Source organism: Asterias amurensis, chromosome 20, assembly GCF_032118995.1.
Source record: "Asterias amurensis chromosome 20, ASM3211899v1".
Lineage (NCBI taxonomy): Eukaryota > Metazoa > Echinodermata > Asteroidea > Forcipulatida > Asteriidae > Asterias > Asterias amurensis.
Window position 1 is genome coordinate 11,215,816 of NC_092667.1, and position 14,771 is coordinate 11,230,586.

At 40.6% G+C, this 14,771-nt stretch overlaps 1 protein-coding gene across 1 annotated transcript in view; it reads left to right on the forward strand.

Moving 5' to 3' along the window:
* Positions 1–14,671, forward strand: part of LOC139952574 (intraflagellar transport protein 172 homolog) — a 39,051-nt gene extending 24,380 nt beyond the window's left edge. The window contains exons 28-38 of the mRNA XM_071951755.1: positions 609–744; positions 1,488–1,586; positions 3,380–3,553; positions 4,384–4,587; positions 5,875–5,985; positions 7,139–7,258; positions 7,814–7,969; positions 9,414–9,512; positions 12,021–12,174; positions 12,526–12,617; positions 13,181–14,671. Coding sequence (XP_071807856.1) covers positions 609–744; positions 1,488–1,586; positions 3,380–3,553; positions 4,384–4,587; positions 5,875–5,985; positions 7,139–7,258; positions 7,814–7,969; positions 9,414–9,512; positions 12,021–12,174; positions 12,526–12,617; positions 13,181–13,270 — 1,435 coding nt within the window. The 3' untranslated portion in view covers positions 13,271–14,671. The remainder of the gene's footprint in view (positions 1–608; positions 745–1,487; positions 1,587–3,379; positions 3,554–4,383; positions 4,588–5,874; positions 5,986–7,138; positions 7,259–7,813; positions 7,970–9,413; positions 9,513–12,020; positions 12,175–12,525; positions 12,618–13,180) is intronic.
* Positions 14,672–14,771: the final 100 nt, after the last annotated feature.

The following is a 14,771-nucleotide window of genomic DNA, read 5'->3' on the forward strand; positions in this document are numbered from 1 at the left end:
CAGTGTCTTTAATATTAAAAGGTTGCATCCTCTTAAGGGGATCCCCTGGCTGCTGCTTCCAAGGTTGTATCAATTGTTAACTTAGGTTTTATCCCTGGCCATACCGGCACTCTACCAACTATGAGCTGTCTAGCCTTGTGTTGGTGGTCTCCCTACTTTGTCAATATCTTCATTCAAGAGTGCCAGTCCAGAAGCCATAATATGAACCATTACCTGCCTTCCGTGTGGCCAGGGATCACACCCAAGTTTACGATACAACCTGGAAAGCTTTGTCCTTCGGATGGGGCGTAAAGCCGTTGGCCCCGTGTGTTGTGTAACGCAAGTAAAAGAACCCAGTGCACTTATCGAAAAGAGGAGGGGTTCACCCCGGTGTTCCTGGTTTGATTGGCAGCATATTGCACCACAGCACCTTGTAAACCATTACATGGTGCTATGTAAAAGGAGTAGGTCTCATAACTAAAAAACATAGTCCCACATACCTTGCAGGAAAATTGCAGGAAAATACTGTATGTAAAAGCGCCTTGAGCATCACTGAGTGACGGATATGCGCGCTAATTTAGAAGCCACAACTGTTATTAATATTTGCTCTCTGTGTGTCTCATGTACAGTGGTGCAGATGCCCTAGTCGGTCAGGCCAAGGAGTGGGAGGCATCCGGGGAGTACAGCCGAGCCGTGGATTGCTACCTCAAGGTCACTACACAACAGACTAATGATGATAAGGTCCTGGTAGCCTGCTGGACAAAGGTAAACACTGATTAACCGATAGGTTAAGCCTGAGTAGGATTTGGTTAAGGCTGGTTGGCCAGTAGTTAAGGCTGGTTGACCGGTAGTTATTGCTGGTTGATAGTTAAGGCTGGTTGACCGATAGTTAAGGCTGGTTGACCGGTAGTTATGGCTGGTTGATAGATAAGGCTGGTTGACCGGTAGTTATGGCTGGTTGATATTGATAGTTATCGCTGGTTGACCGATAGTTAAGGCTGGTTGGCAGACAGTTAGGGCTGGTTGGACGATTGTTAAGACTGGTTGACCGATAGTTTAGGCTGGTTGGCAGACAGTTAGGGCTGGTTGGACGATTGTTAAGACTGGTTGACCGATAGTTAAGGCTGGTTGGGCAATATTTGAGACTTGTTAAACAGCTTAAAGCTGGGTGATTGATAGTTAAAACTGTTGACAAGCTTAAGGCTGGTTGACCAATACTATAAGACTGTTGACCAGCAAAGACTGGTTACTAATAGTTAAGACTGGTTGAACAGCTTAAGGCTGGTTGACCAGTTTATTAAGGCTGGTTGGGCGATAGTTAGGACTGTTGACCAGCAAGATTGAGTAACAGCTAGGACTGGTTGACCGATAGTTTAAACTGTTGAGGTTCTTGTTGCTGATTGGAATTGCTTTCTGATTACTGACTTTGTTTATATATTTATTATAATCACCATATTATTCAAAAGAACCGTTGATGATTTGTAAAATCTTTGATCTTTGAACTTCAGGCCGCAGATTTATCACAGAAATTCTTGGATACGTCCAAAGCGCTGAGCGTTGTACGTATTGTAGGACCACGACTCGCAGACAACCAAAAGTACAAGGAGGTAAGTTCAAGTAAAATGGCCACTCTTATTAGTGGTCTGGGTTCTTTTATATGCACTACCAATCTTAGTATTCTGGACCTACGGCTATTAAGAACAGCTCTTAACATCCACTGGAGTCAACATATGACCAACAAAGTCCTATATGGGAACCTACCCAAGCTCTCAACAAAAATCATACAGAGACGCTATTAAGAACAGCTCTTAACATCCACTGGAGTCAACATATGACCAACAAAGTCCTATATGGGAACCTACCCAAGCTCTCAACAAAAATCATACAGAGACGCTATTAAGAACAGCTCTTAACATCCACTGGAGTCAACATATGACCAACAAAGTCCTATATGGGAACCTACCCAAGCTCTCAACAAAAATCATACAGAGACGCTATTAAGAACAGCTCTTAACATCCACTGGAGTCAACATATGACCAACAAAGTCCTTTATGGGAACCTACCCAAGCTAACAACAAAAATCATACAGAGACGCTATTAAGAACAGCTCTTAACATCCACTGGAGTCAACATATGACCAACAAAGTCCTATATGGGAACCTACCTAAGCTAACAACAAAAATCATACAGAGACGCTATTAAGAACAGCTCTTAACATCCACTGGAGTCAACATATGACCAACAAAGTCCTATATGGGAACCTACCCAAGCTAACAACAAAAATCATACAGAGACGCTATTAAGAACAGCTCTTAACATCTACTGGAGTCAACATATGACCAACAAAGTCCAATATGGGAACCTACCCAAGCTAACAACAAAAATCAGACAGAGAAGGATGCGATTTGCTGGCCACTGCTTCAGGAGCAAAGACGAACCAGTGTCCAATATTGTTTTGTGGACCCCTAAGCATGGGAGGAGGAAACCTGATAGACCGGCACTAACTTACACTGACATTCTTAAAATGGGCATGGGTCTGGAATCGGCACGTTTCAAGTCGGCAATTGCGGACATAAAGGCATGGTGATTCGAGGACATCACTCGACTTAAGCAAGCAAGTAAGCAAGCAAGCACGCCTTAATAACCCACCCGAAAGACAAAGCAATTCTGGGAAAGAAGCTTTCTCAAAGACGCAAGTGCCACGAACGGGATTGAACCCACACTCTGATGATCAAAAAACGCCACGAGCTTGAGTCCAGGGGCCAATTTCATAGAGCTGCTTAAGCAAAAAATTTGCTTAAGCACGAAAATAGCTCGCTTATTTTACACATGTTACTGGCCAAAATTTCCTGCCATATACATTGCTTATGACTAGTATTAAGCTGTTGTTTACTTAGCATTACAATTGAGTGGAGTCTTGGCCGGTAACCTGATTTTACTAAGCAATGAAATTTTTGCTTAAGCAAAAATTTTTGCTTAAGCAGCTCTATGAAATTAGGCCCTGTGCTGCTAACCACTCGAGCCACAAAAGTATCCTTTGGCAATCTGTATGTTGATTTCTTTACCTTGCTTGACACAATATGTTCAAAAGAACCATTGATGATTTGTAAAATCAACGCTCAGCATCCGACACTACTCGCCTCATGGAACCTAACTCAATCAAGCTTCTTAAGTCGGCCTCAAGTCGCACATTCTCACATTTTGCTCCACACACCTGGAATGTACTCTCCACCTCAATCAGGAAATCCGACTCTCTTCGAACATTTAAGAAGTGTATCAAACATTCTCTGTATCCGATCTAATGCACTGCGTTCTTGACGTAGTGGCGCTATATAAATGCCCTATATGTATGTATGTATGTAATGTGTAATCTCCTTATCCCAAATACTTGATGCACAGGCGGCAGAGATGTACCTGACTGTGGACATGATCAAGGAGGCCATCGACATCTTGATGGAAGGCGGGGAGTGGAGCAAGGCCAAGAAGGTAGCCAAGGAGTTAGAACCTCGTTATGAGAGCTACGTTGACACCAAGTACAAAGAGCATCTCAAGAACGAAGGCCAGGCGGAGTCGGTAAGTCTTTCTGAGACAATTATTTGTTCCTCCAGTTTTTGGAAGAGGCGTGATATCCTAAAATGCCTTAAATCAGATTTTCAGTTTTGTTCTCAGGAAAATCAGGTTTTTGATTTTGATTTTTAAGATGTTAAATTTAAGATGTTAAATAGATGTTAAATTTGCATCGGGGATAAAGAATATTAATTTTGGTTTTTACCCATACACCGATGTGTGTTAGCACTGTATACTCAGTACTTTCCCGAGTCCTGTGAAAAAATATCACAGGCATGTTATTCGGGTGGGATTCGAACCCACGACCCTTGCAATTCTAGAGCAGTGTCTTACCAACTAGACTACCGAGGTTGCCCGGTAGCTAGAGGCAGCATAATTTTGTTGTGCTTAGCTTGTGCCTTGGCAGCTCTATGAAATTGGACCCTGGTAGATTTGAGGGGCATACAGTTGCAGTATCGGGTATTAAAGAATGTCATTAAAAACTAGATTAATGTTGGTCAATGAAGACCAGATAACCAGAAGATCTTCACTGGAGCTTTACCCTTAAGGCCGTGTCGCACTGCAGTGATAACGAAAACGAAAACGATCACGTTGCAAAGACAACGCATTCTATTGGTTAAATTACTCCCTGCAGAATACGCACACGCTCATTCAATAGAATGCTCTTTGCGTCGTTATCGTTATCGTTCTCGTTTATCGCTGCAGTGGGACCGGGCCTTAATGGTCTATAGTAACAGTTAATGGCTGGCCCAAAGGTGCTGCTACTACAAGCTGACTAAAACAACAAGTTCTTCTTCATCAAATCAGACCCTGATACCTATTCCTTTCCGTTTCAGTTGATCGGTGTTGATGTGATTGCCGCTCTGGACATGTATGCCGGCCGCGGTGAGTGGGACAAGTGTATCGAGACGGCTGAGAAACAAGGCTTCAAAGTGTTGCACAAGTACATCGCTCTGTACGCTACTCACCTCATCAAGGAGAATCGTATCCAGAAGGCGCTAGATCTGTATGTGCAGCATGGGGCACCAGCTAATCCACAGGTACTGGGCCAAAACATTTGTTTTCAATATTTTGTTCCCTCTCTTCCTACCTTTGATTTTGTGGTGTGTTTCCAACCTCTTGTTGTTAAAGGCACTGGACACTATTGGTAATTACTCAAAGTAATTGTTAGCATAAAAACTTACTCGGTAACAAGCAACGGAGAGCTGTTGATAGTATAAAACATTGTGAGAAATGGCTCCCTCTGAAGTAACGTAGTTTTCGAGAAATAAGTAATTTTCCACGAATTTGATTTCGAGGCCTCAGAATTAGATTTTGAGGTCCCTAAATCAAGCATCAGAACTCACACAACTTCGTGTGACAAGGGTGTTTTTTTCTTTCATTATTATCTCGCTACTTCGATGACCAATTGAGTTCAAATTTTCACAGATTGTTTTGTGCATATGTTGAGGTACACCAAGTGAGAAGACTGGTCTTTGACAATTACCAAAAGTGTCCAGTGTCTTTAAGCAAGCTCCCTTCCTTTACCCCCCCCCACTCCTCCCTGTATCCCTCCTCTTTTTTCAAGCCCTGCTTTTTCTGTGCTTTCAGCAGTTAAACTGATAAAAACAGATCATTCGGTTACACCTTCACACACTTATTCTTGTGAAAGTAAGCTGCAGCAGGGTTTGGAACCTCTATAAACATGTTTAATGTTTCTTTCATTATCGTGTGTTGGCAGTTGAAAAACCAATGGGTTGTTCAAAGTTTTGGCGGCCATCTTGAAAAAAAACAGACAAAAAACCTCCTCCCGCCTCCCCTTTTTTCAGGAACCCGGAAGCTAAACATGTTGTGTTTTTTTTTACTCTGCCTTACGTATGTTAACGGTACATGAGATTTGTGAGATGGAAATGTACATCAGGGAATCGAAAATGATATTCGTCTTCTGACGATGACTAGAGCAAGCTAGTCAAAACAAAGAGACCAACTCAAGAACTGACTCCGCGGTAGTGCAGTTAATTACGATCCTGTAAGCTAAAGTAGTAGTCCCAGCCAATTTTCTGTACCTTCCACCCGGGTAGTAGTTAAAAAGCAGGACAGTTCTTTTCAGAACTGAGAAGTCTCCCGAACATCCGATAAATCTACTTCGCGGTAGTAGAATAAAGAAAGACAGTTCTCTAAGAACAAACTCTACCTGGCAAGTAGATACACACATGGTGTCACCGCAAACCAAATAATTATATATTGATATTTGTATTAATATGAACGTTGTTTTTCGTTGACTAACCAAATAATTATATACTGATAAGTGTATTAATGTGAAAGTTGTTTTTCATTGACTGTTTCAGAACTACAATATCTACAAGCGTATCGTTGTGGAGATGTTAGCTAACCCAGATATGAACCAGGCTAGTGCTTACCGTAACTGGGCAGACCTCAGGGATGTACTCCTCAACCTAGTAAGTCTAGGGTCTTAAGACAGAATTTCAATTTATAGTTTGTCCCAGTTTTGTGTTTGTAGGGTCGTAGATTGTTAGGTACACCAAACAATCTGGAAGAGTTGAAACGAGCTGAAAGATTTGCTGCAAAAACAGGGCGGTGATGTCAAAATTCGCATTCGCATGAAGAATGAACCGAGCTGAAAGCTTTTTTTCTCCCATTCAAAGAGAGACATAAGATACTGGAATTCGTGCTCTGTAATATCCCTTTTCCAGGCATTACTGTGTAGTTCTCGATTCCAGACCTTTGTCCATTCATTATTCAAATGTGGCAAACAATAATGGACATGCTGCCACCATTGTTTTATCATTGTATTCAGCTTAATTGGAGATAAGTCCAAGTGTTCCCAATTATATTGCCCGTTCCATACGGCCAAAGTTCTGCGATACAGTGAGTGCCTACTCATTTTTTCTCACAAGAGAGAACAACAAATCACGGTGCCTAGTTTGAGAACCTTTGTTGTCTTTTTATGTCAAGTCAGAGGGGTTGCATTTTGGCAACAATATTTTCTTTCCTTTTCTATAATATTTCCATAGGAAAAACGATTACTCAAGAAGCTCCACATATACAGTGTAATAATAATAATAATAATAATAATAATAATAATAATAATAATAATAATAATAATAATAATATAATAATATAATAATAATAATAGTGGCTTCTTATATAGCGCTCAGGTCCGTCACGCAGTGATGCTCATGGCGCTTCAACATTATTACCCCTGGTCACTGAGCCTTAAATCATTCCTTAAACCATCTTAGCTCCCTGTGGAGTATACAGCCTGTGCCGCCAAATATGTAACGCAATCAAGGCTAATCAATCACAATAACCAACTGTGCCCTCACAGGTACCCATTTACCCCTGGGTGGAGAGAAGCAATTATAGTGAAGTTTCCTTCTCAGAGACACAAGTGTCACCACCGGGATTCAAACCCACACTCCGCTGAACAGAATCACCAGAGCTTGAATTCGGTGCTCTTATCCGCTCGGCCACGACACCCCAATAGGGTAACACCGCGCTTGGGCATGGCAAATTTTTACTTATGTGAAGTGGCTAAACCTAAAGCTTTCCTAACTTAATTAATCCTCTCTCTCTCTCTTGTCCTAATAGTGTGAAGACCTGACCAAGTCCTCAGACGCTAACAGTGCTCAACATACAGAGTTTGAGTCAATGTTAACCATCTGTCACTACTGTGCTACACGCAGTACGTGCATGGGCACACAGAACCTGGTAAGAAACTGGGAAGCAATCTAAGAAAGAAGCGAATTGTTAATTTTACTTGCACCTACAAAGTTTTTGGTATGGCAGATTTTAAAGTTTGTATTGTCATAAATGTATCAGTCTGGTGTGGTAATGCTAGCGATCACAATTAGTTTAATGGTCAAAGAAGTTACATTCACACACTCAAAAATATGTTACATATTTAAAGAAATTTATCTTCTTATCCCTGATGCAAAAATATCTATTAGATCACAAATGACAAATTTAGTCAAATAGTTGCAAAAACTATATTAGTAAAACCGTCTTAACAAAAATCTGGTATTAGCAAACTCTCAACAAATAAAAACATTAACATCATGCAGAATATTTTATTTCTGATGTATTGATCAATGTAACACACAAAACTGTGTAACAAGCGTAATGTGACACCAACTAATTCCAGACTTCAAAAGCTAAATTAAAAAAAACCTTTCTTTTCACCCACAAACTGTCCATTAGCAAACTGTCCCACAAACATCCTTAGGCAGCGCATCATTATTTCTATTTTTTTGTTTTACTTCACAGGAGGGTCTTGCTGCTAAGTTGTCCATCTCTCTTCTGCGTCACACTGACATCGTACCTGCTGACAAGGCATTCTTTGAGGCAGGGATGCACGCTCGATCTCAAGGAATGCTCAACATGGCCTTCGTTTTCCTCAACAGATTCCTGGATCTCACAGAGGTAAGCGTGCTTTTTTTTTTAGCCACAATCAATCAATCAATCAATCAATCAATCAATCAATCAATCAATCAATCAATTAATCAATCAATCAATCAATCAATCAATCAACTGCAGAGACAGCAAGGGTAGGTTGCGCCGATCTCCTGTGTCCACGTCCTACAGCCTCACGCCACATGTGGTCGATTTCGCTAATAAGCCGGCTAAGTTGTTGGGCCCAGATGATCGTGGGCGGCCTTTAGGTCTCTTCCAGCCAGGAGCCGATGCTAGGCCTCCCCTGGAGTTGATGGTGATACTTAGAGCTTTAAACCACAAAGACCCCTCTAAATCCATCAAAATCCAACAGTGGAGGTTGCATCACTCTAAAATGTCATGTCATGCTAATCTTTTGCTCAGCTCTTTTGCAGTTGGTACATTTTTTCTATTTTAGCCTGTATTGTATGTATTTTGATGTAATTGTTTGTATTTTGATGTGATTTTTATTGATTGTATTTTGATGTGATTTTTATTGTTTATATTTTGATGACATTTGTAATTGAATTGTTATTGTAATCTGTGCATTCAAACAACCTTAGATGGAGTTCGTACACTGAACATGTCATAGTTTATCATCATTAATGATATTGTTGATTGATTGTATCTTCAGACTCTGTACTTTTTCCTCAATTTGGGTTTTTGAAATTGTCCTCTACACTATTTACTCTTTAACTCTTGAACTCTTTACCATTAATATCCAAACTACAGAATCTGTGCACATTTTCAAAATATTGCTATTGACTGACTCTATTTATTGTGTTGATCAACTTGTTTGTGTTAATGTGTCCTTGTATAATTTGATAATCTTAAGTTCTTGTAATGTAAGCTTTTCTTAAATTTTCCTTTTTTCCATCACCTCAGAATATGTTTGGCTATAAATAGATGACGCTTTACAAATGTGTTATCATCATCAGTTAGTATTATTATTAGTAGTGGAGTATTTTTTTTAATAACGCTTTCTCTTCAAACCCCACGTAACCTATTGCACATAATACATGTAATAATGAATGAAATACAACAAAAATGCTTGAACTTAAAAAAAAGAAACAAATTGTTTTATTTAGTTGCGCTTTTCTTTTAACTCCACCAGGGGTCGAAATTGCCACTAGCCCGCTAGCCCGGGACTACCAGATTTACATCCGGGCTACTGATTTTTCCAGTTTGATAGCCCGACAGGCTAGTTGAATAATAATGCAAAAATCATCATCACAAACAATAAAGAACTATGTTATTGGTGTATTGTAAAGTTTGAGCCGTGACGCGAGACATAACGTGGCTTTTGGGCTACCAAAATCTAATCAGGGCTACTAAAAATTATTGGTCACTAGCCCTGCTGACTACCATGGAAATACACTTAATTTCGACCCCTGTCCACGTAACCTATTTCACATGTTTTTTTGTTTTTTTTCAGGCCATAGAGGAGGGCAGTCTGGATATGTTGGACAACACAGACTTCCAGGAAACTGACATCCCATTTGAGGTTCCGCTTCCCGAACGTCAACACGTTCCGGTAAGGAAAATAAAACAACGAATCAAGACGTCTCAAAGTTTCCCAAATCAGTAGACCCTTCCCATGAATATGCTAATTACCTTCACGCATGCGTACTGACACTATTGGTTGTTAAACGCCATAGAGATGTGCACTAAGCAGATGCGCAAACGCATCTGTGTCACGCCACAATCATCCCCATACAAAAAGGTGCAATGTTCCTTGATTTTGCCAACCAAAGTGTTACTGCGCACGAGTGACATGCAACTTACACATTTCGTGGAAAGGGTCTATTTTAATTAAAACGGAGCAAAGATTGAGAATAAGTTAAAAACTCAATTAGCAGAGAGACTTGACCAAGTAGTCTTGTCTTGTGGACGATTTACAAGTTTGTTTTTTTGTCAAATGTTGTTTAGAATCCTGGCCTGGTCGGTCACAAAGCGCGTGTCCTTCTCCTTTACTGTACTCCCTTTGTACTATTAGATGGGCCATCACACCCTAGGTCCTGTGTGCTAGAATGGGTATTGCACATAAGCTTGACATGAGACTGGGATACAACTTTATAAAAGACGATTTTATAACACCCCTTGCAAGTATTCTGCCTGCTCATTGGTTTAGAGCGCGTCACATGACATGTCTTAGTTTTGCTAGACGACGGCCGTGTGATAGTGCGTCGGTTTGCCATGCGCTAGTCCGAAGACTCGCAGACGGCGTGCAGTACCCAGACGTCCGTTGCATGTACGAGGATGATAAATTAATAGTCTGTAACCATTTCGGATTGCACGACACACTACATGCAGCACAGTAAAAGTGTTTGCAATCTGTATTCGCGTCGTCTGTGGATTGTAGCATTCAGGTCTGTAACTTAATAATAATAGTTCAGTATTTAGAAATGTTTGGGGTGTTGTAAAACAAATATTGACTGCTTTTACTCGTGCAAAGGTTAAAAACTATGACTCCCTCGGTGATCCCCGTAGCATTCTATTTTCCCTCGGCTTCACCTCGGGAAAATAGAACGCTCCGGGGATCACCTCGGGAGTCATAGTTTTAACCATAGCACTCGAAGCAGTCAATATTTGTATACAAGTATAAGCTTGGGCGGTCCCTTCGGTTACCCGGTTCTACCCGGTTCCAAATTGAAAACCGGACTTGCGGTTCCACTCTTCTGTGGAACCGGGTACCCGCTTTTGTCGGTTCCAATTTTAAAAGACCGAGTCCCAATTATAAAAGGCTCTGTTGAGCCGATCCTGCGACGAACCGGCTCTAGAAATTGAGGCTTGATGTTGAAAGCGGTGACCGCAGATACAGTGTGCAAAGGCTTCAAGCCGACATGAGTATCAACTATCACATGTGGCTGCATACACAGTGCACACACGTAGGCATCTTCTACAACCACCACATGTACATGTATAGACAGCACGTTGTGATTGGCTGCCGATATATCCATATTCATAAAAGCTAGCCCCGCGCACAAAAACACAGTGCTGTAGGTATGTATGTACAGGCATGTACCGGCATGTACAGGCATAGTACACTTGTATGTACAGAGACGACACACTGCATGCACTACGGATGTACTGCACTACTGATGTACTGCACTACGGATGTACTACACTACGGACATACTGCTACACAACGATCGTACTGCCGGCTAAATCAAAGACTTGTTTAAATCATAGAGTAAGGACAGAGCAGGGAAAATAGGTGCTCGGTGGCACGATGTCTGATCATTGGGGTGGGTATTCTGGTATTTTCGTTAAAAATAGATCGGCTCCAATTGTGTGTGTGTGAGCTCGAAACCGATGTCTGATTAACTTGGTTATTTTCAGTTCAAATAGATCGGCTCATTTGTGTGTGTGTGTGAGCTCTGGACGGGCGGCTTATGTTTTTTATTGAATTGGAACCGGGTATGTCTCAGAACCGAGCTTTTTTTCGGAACCGGAACCGAGCCCCAAAATTCTGGAACCGCCCAAGCTTATACAAGTACCCCTACAAATTATTATATTTCTCTGATAAAAAGATGATTTAAACACATAACAATACTCAGAGAGAGCTCTAGGACATTTTCCTCTCAAAGTTAACAGTATTCGGAGCATGGCAAAAGCCATGCTCACTATTCATAATTTGGCCCCTGTATATCGCCAAGACCTCATCATAGCACTTTGTACAGCTACATGTACCCGACGCCTTCGCTCTTCTTCAGTTGCTCATTTCCAGCTTTCCCCAGGACCCCGCGCCATGACACGCTATGGCGATCGCGCCTTTTCAGTTATAGCTCCAACACTTTGGAACAAGCTACCCACCCACATTCAAGTAGCTCCTTCATTGGACACTTTTAAATCTCAACTTAGAACCCATCTGTTTTGTCAATCTGGTTATAGCGCTTAGAAACTTCCGTATTTAGCGCTCTATAATGTTGCAATTTTTATTATTATTGTTTCAAAATAGAGAGAAATACAAACATGCTTTCTCTTGCTCATTACCAGAAGTTGATAATGAAAGTTAAACTGATTTAATTTGTCATTTTAGGAGGATAAGAAAGAGGAAGTCAAGGAGTGGGTGTTGGCCGTTTCTATGGACCAGAAAGTAGAGCAGTCCTTGGACCACGACGAGAGAGATACTTACGTCGCTTCCCTCGTTGCTGCAAACACAAACATCAAATCATTGCCTTGTGTTATCACAGGTGAGACAGACGGACTTCTTAGGGATCCCATGAATAATAATATTTATAACAATTAAATGATATAGGATTTGAGGCATTGTATGGTGAGGTTTCAATATATATTTGGTTGGCGGGAACACCATGTGTGTATCTGCTTGCCAGGTAGAGTTTGTGCTGGGAGAATTGTCTGTCTTTATTCTACTACCGCGGAGTAGATTTATCGGATGTTTGGGAGACTTCTCAGTTCTGTAAAGAACTGTCCTGCTTTTTATCTACTACCCAGGCGGTAGGTATTATACCCTTCCATTATTTGAAACAGAATGGTTAATATTTTAACAGCTTTAATTGGCCTTTGTTTTCACTTTCCCGTAGGTTATCCTGTGCTGCGTAACAAACTCGAGTTCAAACAGTCGGGGAAAGCTGCCAACAAAGATGACTGGAATAAATTCCTCATGGCTACAAAGGTAAATGTAATTATATAAAGACCATTACATAATTTCATAGAGCTGCTTACGCAGAAACTATTGCTATGCTTAAAGGCAGTGGACACTATTGGTAATTACTCAAAATAATTATTAGCATAAAACCTTACTTGGAAACAAGTAATGGGGAGAGGTTGATAGTACAAAACATTGTGTAAAACAGCTCCATCTGAAGTGACGTTGTTTTCGAGAAAGAAGTATTTTTCCACGAATTTGATTTTGAGACCTCAGAATGAGATTTTGAGGTTTCGAAACCAACCATCTAAACGCACACAACTTTGTGTGACAAGGTTATTTTTTCTTTCATCGTTTAATTTTGCAACTTTGACCACCAATTGAGCTCAAATTGTCACAGGTTTGTTATTTTATGCATATGTTGACATACACCAAGTGAGCAGACGATGTACAGTGCCTTTAAACTTTGAGAAACTGAAGTACCCAAATCAGGGCAAGGTAATTGTACCATTGTTAAGTTTTAATTTCACCTGATCTCGAAAAACCTAAATGTTAATCGCCGTTTTTGTTGCTGTTTTTTTTCTTATCAGATGTCCCACAGCCCCGACTGTCAAGACGTACTGAAGTTTGTTGGTCAATGGTGTGGTGCAGCACCCAACCCCAGCTACACATTCCAATGATCAAGTGGAAGTATGGACTGATCAAGTGTCACTATGGACTGGTCAGGAGGCAATGTGGACCGGTCAAGTGGCAGTTATTGACTTGTCAAGATTTTATAAAGTTGAGAGAATGCTGAGAAGATGTATTGACTGTTTAATGGGATTAGTTGAAGTTGCACCCCTATATACTGGTCTAGAAAGTACACAATTTCATGTGAATATCATGGACACATCAATAACAGTCTTGAATGTGAGGATGACAAAAAAAAAAAAGGCTGGTTTCATTGTGAGCATTGCATGCTAACAAAACCTTTATAGTCGGGAAATAAGACGTAGGATGGCCTACAACCCTAGTACATGTATATGTATTTAATTATACGTGCACATGTACTTCAATAGACCCTTCCCATGAAATATGTAAATTGCACATAGCGCCTGCGCACTAACATTTTGGTTGGCAAAATGAGGGAACATCACGCTGTTTTGTACACGGCTAATGGGTGCGTGATGCAGACGCGTTTGCGCGTCTGCTTAGTGCACAACTCTATGGCGTTTGCCAACCAACAGGGTCTGTACGCATGCGTGAATGTGATTAGCATATTTCACGGGAAGGGTCCATTTTCACTGGGTTGTTATTTCATGTGTATGTTGGGTCAAATAAAGTGAAGATTCTGCTCTTGGATAATAGTTGGCTGCTTGCTGTACTTATACTAGAGAAGCAACCTTCTATACTAATTCATCCCACACAGGCTTTTCATGCGATAGAAACTGATTTTTTTTCTGGATCGACTGGGAACCAAAAGTGTGTGTGTGTGGTTCGTTTAAAAACTGTTAAGGGTGTAAATTTTGTGTATGAGTAAACTAGTGACAAACATAGGTGTGTACAGGTTTTGCTCTCTGCTGACCTCTTTTCATGGAGCTGCTTAAAGGCAGTGGACACTATTGGTAATTACTAAAAAAAAACAAATTGGCATAAAACCTTACTTGGTAACAAGTAATGGGGAGAGGTTGATAGTATAAACCATTGTGAGAAGCGGCTCCCCTGAAGTGATGTAGTTTTCGAGTAAAGAAGTAATTTTCCACAAATTTGATTTTGAGACCTCAGATTTAGACTTTGAGGTCATGAAATCAAGCATCTGAATACACACAACTTCGTGTGACGAGGGTGTTGAGATACACCAAGTGAGAAGATTGGTCTTGACAATAACAAATAGTGTCCACTGTCTCTAAGCACAAAAAGTAGCTAAAGCACAACCCAATTTATAGTACGCTTACCAGAATAAGGTTACCAGTCAAGTCGTGTGTATAATTTTCGACTGGTATCCAGCTCATAATTAAGTTAAGCATTTTTAAGCATTTTTTTTTTCTGCTGAAGCAGTTCTGTGAAAATGGACCCAGGCATTTATATAATTGAAATTTACATATGACAAATTAAATTTTAAATAACTGGATCCTTTGACAAATCTGATTTTAAGATTTTGATTTTATCTTTATTAGTGTAATTATTGGTTTTTGTTTCTGA